This window comes from Peromyscus leucopus, chromosome 1 (genome assembly GCF_004664715.2).
Source record: "Peromyscus leucopus breed LL Stock chromosome 1, UCI_PerLeu_2.1, whole genome shotgun sequence".
Classification (NCBI taxonomy): domain Eukaryota; kingdom Metazoa; phylum Chordata; class Mammalia; order Rodentia; family Cricetidae; genus Peromyscus; species Peromyscus leucopus.
In genome coordinates, this window is record NC_051063.1 from 99,664,223 (window position 1) to 99,670,119 (window position 5,897).

Below are 5,897 nucleotides of genomic sequence, written 5' to 3' on the forward strand. Positions count from 1 at the left end.
TTTCTTGTTTGGATAATGGAATATAAATATAATGTTTTAAAGTTTATATATAGCAAATTAAGTGGATATTTCACAGCACATAAAAACACCAAACAGAAATTGGGGAAAAGATAACCAAAACAATCAACATTTGTGTTCTTTTGCACTTGTCTGGAATTTTTCTAAAAGGCTCATTGAGAATTTAGTATGTTCAAAAGACCACATTATTGGTGAGACCTATTCCTCTTCCTTCAGCCTAGATAATCATAGTTTTTTTCTATTTTTCCTTAATCTACAGGCAAGATGCTGATAACAAGACATCCCATGATATGGGTACCACCCTGCATGCAACCAACAGCTCAGAGTTTCAAGTGTCTGAGTTCATCCTGCTGGGATTCCCAGGCATTCATGAGTGGCAACACTGGTTCTCCTTGCCATGGCTCTGCTTTACCTTGTAGCTCTTGGTGCTAATCTCCTTATCTTGATCACCATCTACCATGAGCCTAGCCTGCATCAGCCAATGTATCAGTTTCTTGGTATCTTAGCTGCAGTAGATATTGGCCTGGCTACCACCAGCATGCCCAAGATCCTGGCCATCCTGTGGTTTGATGCCAAGGCCATCAGCCTCCTGAGTGTTTTGCTCAGATCTATGCTATCCATTCTTTTATGTGCATGGAGTCGGGCATCTTTCTATGCATGGCAGTGGATAGATATGTAGCCATTTGTTATCCCCTTCAGTATCCTTCCATAGTCACTGAAGCTTTTGTAATCAAAGCCACACTATCCATGCTTCTCAGGAATGGACTGCTAACCATCCCAGTGCCTATACTAGCTGCACAGAGACAATACTGTTCCAGGAATGAAATTGATCACTGCTTGTGCTCTAACTTGGGGTCACTAGTCTGGCCTGTGATGATATCACTGTTAACAGGTTCTACCAGTTAGCTTTGGCCTGGCTTATGGTTGGAAGTGACATGATTCTGGTCTTTACTTCTTATGCTTTGATTATTCGCACAGTGCTGAGGCTGAATTCCACTGAAGCAATATCTAAGGCCCTCAGTACCTGCAGCTCCCACCTCATCCTCATTCTGTTCTATTACACAGCTATTATTTTAGTATCTGTCACTCACCTAGCAAAAAGAAAGGTTCCCCTCATCCCTGTTCTCCTCAATGTGCTGCATATTGTCATTCCCCCATCTCTCAACCCATGGTATATGCCCTTAGACACAGGAGCTGAGGGTTGGCTTCAGAGAGTGCTGGGCTTGAGTGAGTTTGTGTCTAGGAAGTAAAACTCACTATAGATGACAGAACACCAAATGCAGTATTGCAGAAAAAGAAAGCATAGACTTTGAGCCCAAAATACAGGGTTTAAAAATTCCATTTCTCCAATTTCAGGGGTAATTGACTCAAACTCATCTACTTTGGATAGTACAATGCATGTGCAAAGTACTGCTGGAAGCTTTTTGCAATGTTAATTCTCACTTCCTGTGACATCCTCTGGTGCAAGTATAGTTCTTTGTAAGTTCTGCAGATGTGAATAATGAATAGAGAAACTTTACCAAGGTTAACTAGAAAGTTAACAACATGAGATTTGAACCTATATAGTCTCCAGAGTCTCTGCTTCTTAACCCTTTCTCTCCCATTCACCTCATTACTAATTTTAAAAAGGAAGTTAGGCTAGAAAAGCAAGTTAAAATTATATATTACTCACTTTTAGTAAAATTAGAGCAGGGCAGTAGATATGAATGGCAAGCAACAGAATACGCAGTTCTACAACCATCAGAAGAGGAAGGTGGAAGCTAGAGAGATGTCTCAGAAGTTAAAAGCACTTGTTGCTCTTGTAGAGGACCAGGGTTTGATTCCCCAGCACCCACATAGTGGCTCACAACTGTTTAACTACTGTCCCAGGGATCTGATGCCTCCTCTGGGTTTCCTCAAGCATGAATTTTGGTACACTGAAATACATACAGGCAAAAAACATTCATATACAAAACAATAATAAAATAAATTAATCTAAAAAATATTTTTTTAAAAGAGAAGAAGAGGAAAATGTCTGTGACTACAGTTTCACTGGGGAACAGGAATGATCAAGTCCAAGTTGTAGGGAAAGGGGCCTGACTAGAGAAACCCACCCTGACCCTGGAGCCAGAACTAGGAAATATGGCTCAGATCAGGGCAGAAAGAAACACAATTTGGCTCAGTCAGATCAGAGCCATCTCTGCCCTGCAAACTGACTTGTGAAACCAAACCAATCACAGAGCAGGACAATAGAGCCCTGGGCCCTAAGTCAACCTCTGGTTGACTCCACCCCCAAGACATCCTATGTGAAACTGCCTGCCTGGTCAGTTAGACAAAAAACAAGCTGTTCTCTCCACCCTGATAGAGGCAGCTACTCTCCTGGACTTCTCCTACCCAAATAAATTTCTTTCTAAAAAGAGTTTTGGGTGTGAGGATCTTCATTCACTGGTGTAGAGAAGATCCTTGCTGAGACATCCTTCAGTGGACAAAACAAAGGGAGAGCTTGAAAGAGCAAAGCAAGGAAGAACTAAACAGAAGATATTTGCTGAGACGTCCCTCAGTGGATAGAGAAAGAGAGAGCTGAAAGTCAGAAGAGATTGCTGCATTTCTGCAGGGGTTTCCCCTTTTGCAAAGCAAAGCAAAAGAAGCAACAAATTAGCAGAGAAGCAGCCTTCTGCTAGGAATGGTCCCCTTAAATGGTTGAGCAAAGCTTAGTTGTAGCGGCTCTCCAGGAGAGGAGTAGATTGCTATATCCTGCAGGGAGACCATCCCCATCAACATCAGTATACTCTGACTTTCCCAAACAGTCAGGATAACCTTCCCTGCTGAAGCAGTTCAAGCCTACTTTCCAAGAAGTTAGAAAAATCTCCCTTCCATGGTTGGGCTGCTTCTTTGCAATTTCAGCCATCAAGCTGTGCTAAAAGCTCCAGTGTCTGGACACCTTCAGGGCAAAGCTGTTGTTCTGAGCAACTTGAAGTGTCTGGGATACACCACCCTCTGGGGCTAAACTGTCTTCTTGCAGCTTCAGCAGTCAGAGCTGTCCTAAACAGCTCAAGGTGTTGCCTGACTCCCCAGGTAGTCAGGATACCTTTCCCCAGAGTTGCAAAACTCACTGCTTCATGCTGAAGTCTGGACCAAAACCCACAGAGTTGCAACAAATTTACTTACACAAGTATCCTCCAGTCAATCAGGAGCATGAATATATATATATTCAGATCATATGACTGAGGTACAATTTCATGCTTTTGTAGATATTTGGAGGAGCATTTGAAGAGTGTACAAAGCCATGTTTAATCAGATGACAAACACTGAGACTAAAAACCCTTCTAAACAGTAAAATAAAATCTCAAGGAAATTATCACTGTCCATAAACCCTCACAAAGCAAAAACCAAAGTAATAACATATTCTTCAAGGCAAGTCTATACTGAAGAGAAATGAGAAGATTTTTTTTTATTTTTATCTATCTTCTCTCATACAAACATCTCAACAGCATCCTCCCTTCCTCCACTCCTCCTAGTTCCCTCCACATCCTCTTTCCCCCAGATCCACTGCTGCTCTATTTCCCTTCAGAAAAGAGCAAAGCCAGAATTTTTTGTGATTGTTCACATTTAAGTTAGAAAAATATTTCTGTGAAAAACTGATTTTCTCTTTCTTTTGTGAAGATGAAATGGTTCAATTTCTATAGTGTCTTTTGCTGAATGTAACCTTACAGAACAACAATTTAAAGATAACTTAGAAAGTGAAAATCTGGACATAGTCATGTCTCTGGTCCCCAGACAATGGGTTCTTCAATTCTTGAAGAGAAACAAAGAAGTCAGCAACAATTTTCCTATCTAGTGAAAAATATAGTACTTCTTAAATCCTCTATAAGCAGCCACCCTAGACAACTTTTTAGTAAGAGTTTGACAGGGGTTATTTTTTCAGTTCACAAATTCTTGAATTAATTTGCCTTAGAGCTCTATAAAGAATAAAGCAAAAATATTTTTAAAAAATAAAAGATTCAAATTGATTGAACTTCTCTATTGAAATATAAAAATCCTATGGAGTCTTATAGTTCACTGGCAACACAAAGAACAACAGAGGCTCTAAACCAGAATCACACCACAAGAAAAGTAATGCTTGAGTAGAACAAAGATGAATAGAACAAATTTGTTTGCTTCCTATTTCAGTGTCCAAGTATGGATTAACAAATATGAAATATTGGATCAAGACAATGTGTGTGTATTAGTAGATTTCCTGACACAATAACATGGCATTGTGATAGACTTCAGGGAAAGACCAAAATATGCCAGTAAATTTGGAAGCCCAAGTATGAAAACTTTAGACTATTGACTCTCAAGCAGTTAAATCATCTTCCTTTGGCATGGTCAGTTAGATGCATAGGCATCCTTTTGTAGATAAAGCAAAACTTGACCCTGTGTGTTTAACTGACATTTTTTCAATCATACTAAGACTATGTTAGTCATGTTCCATCATTGTAACAAAACATTTGAGAAAAACAACTTAAAGAAGAAAAAAGTGGGGCTTATATTTCAGGCCATGGTCAGCTAGCTCCATTGCTTTTATTTCTGTGGCAAGGAAGAGACATCAGGGCAGAGAGGCATGTGTAATCAAGTTGCTCACTTCATGGAAGTCAGAAACTACAGAAAGAGTAGGAAAGGTTTATACACAAGACCCATCAAATCCATGCTCCTAGTAAGCTACATCCTCTAACTAGGCCCCACTTCCTAAGAGCTTATGTACCTATGAACTCATCAATAGATTAATTTGTTGATGATATTGGTGCTTTCATAAACCAATTACCTTTCACAATATTTCCACTAGCTGGGGACCATGCCTTCAACACATGGTCCTTTTGGGAAGAATCTTCATATCTTAACTATAACATTCTACGCCTTGCCAGCTTGTCCATCTTCTAATACAAAATGCATCTACTTCTGTGGTTTCCTGAAGTCTCACTGTTTCAACATTTCTCAAAAGTCCAAAGTTCAATGTCCCCTTTGAGACTCAAGACAGACTCCTACCTTGAGCATCCCCCTCCCCCGCAAAAAAAAAATCAGTTAATCACTTCCAAAATATAATGATATAAAACAAACATTCTCATTCAAAAAGGAGGAATATGGGCACAAAAAGAAATGGTACCCAAGCAAGATCAAAACCCAGGAGGACAAGCATGAACTTGAAATTCCATGTCCATCATCAAGGGCACATAGTGTTGCAATGTAAACTCCAAAGGCTGAGATAGCTCCATTCATGTGGTTGTCCTTGGTACAGTCCAAATGGCATGTCTCTTGGGCTAGTTCTGCTTATTGGGGAACTTTCTTTACTCGTCATATCTTCCATGTTCTTGTCATCTCTAACTGCCAGGGGTCCCCATTCTAGCTCTAATTTTACTTTCACAGTTGTGTGCATTGTTCTTTCAGGGCCTACTATAGGAATTCTGACCATTCTACACACTATCTAGTCTGTCAGGCCTTTCTTTGAGTGGATATCCCCATGACTCCACAATTCTTGCATTCTGAAGTCCTACAAAACCAACATTGAACATCTAATAGTAAGAGAAGCAGTGAGACTGAGAATGCCAGCCTAGTAATTAATGAGGCAGCACAGCAGAAAAATCTCGCAGCTCTGTCCTACCACACATAACTCTTAGATTAGTAATGGATCCTAAAATGTTGGAGATTGAGCAGGAAGACAGGGCATGGACTTAGAAAGTTATAAACTATCATTCCCTATGAAGTATGAAGCTCAAACATATTTCAAGCCATTAACATACTCCACCTCTCCCCTGCAAGTTACATCAGAGGCATGCTGTGAATATGTGTTACTCCAATTGGATAATAAATAAAGTTGTCTGGGCCTATAGCAAGAAAGCTTACAGCTAGGCAGAAATCCAAGT

The 5,897-nt window shown here is 40.0% G+C and overlaps 1 protein-coding gene across 1 annotated transcript; it reads left to right on the forward strand.

Annotated features, from left to right (window-relative positions):
- Nucleotides 1–308: 308 nt before the first annotated feature.
- LOC114683845 (olfactory receptor 688) lies at nt 309–1,268 on the forward strand. The gene is given in 4 exon segments (XM_028858201.1): nt 309–414; nt 417–602; nt 605–865; nt 868–1,268. Coding segments are annotated over 4 exon segments (954 nt in total).
- The last annotated feature ends 4,629 nt before the right edge of the window (nt 1,269–5,897 follow it).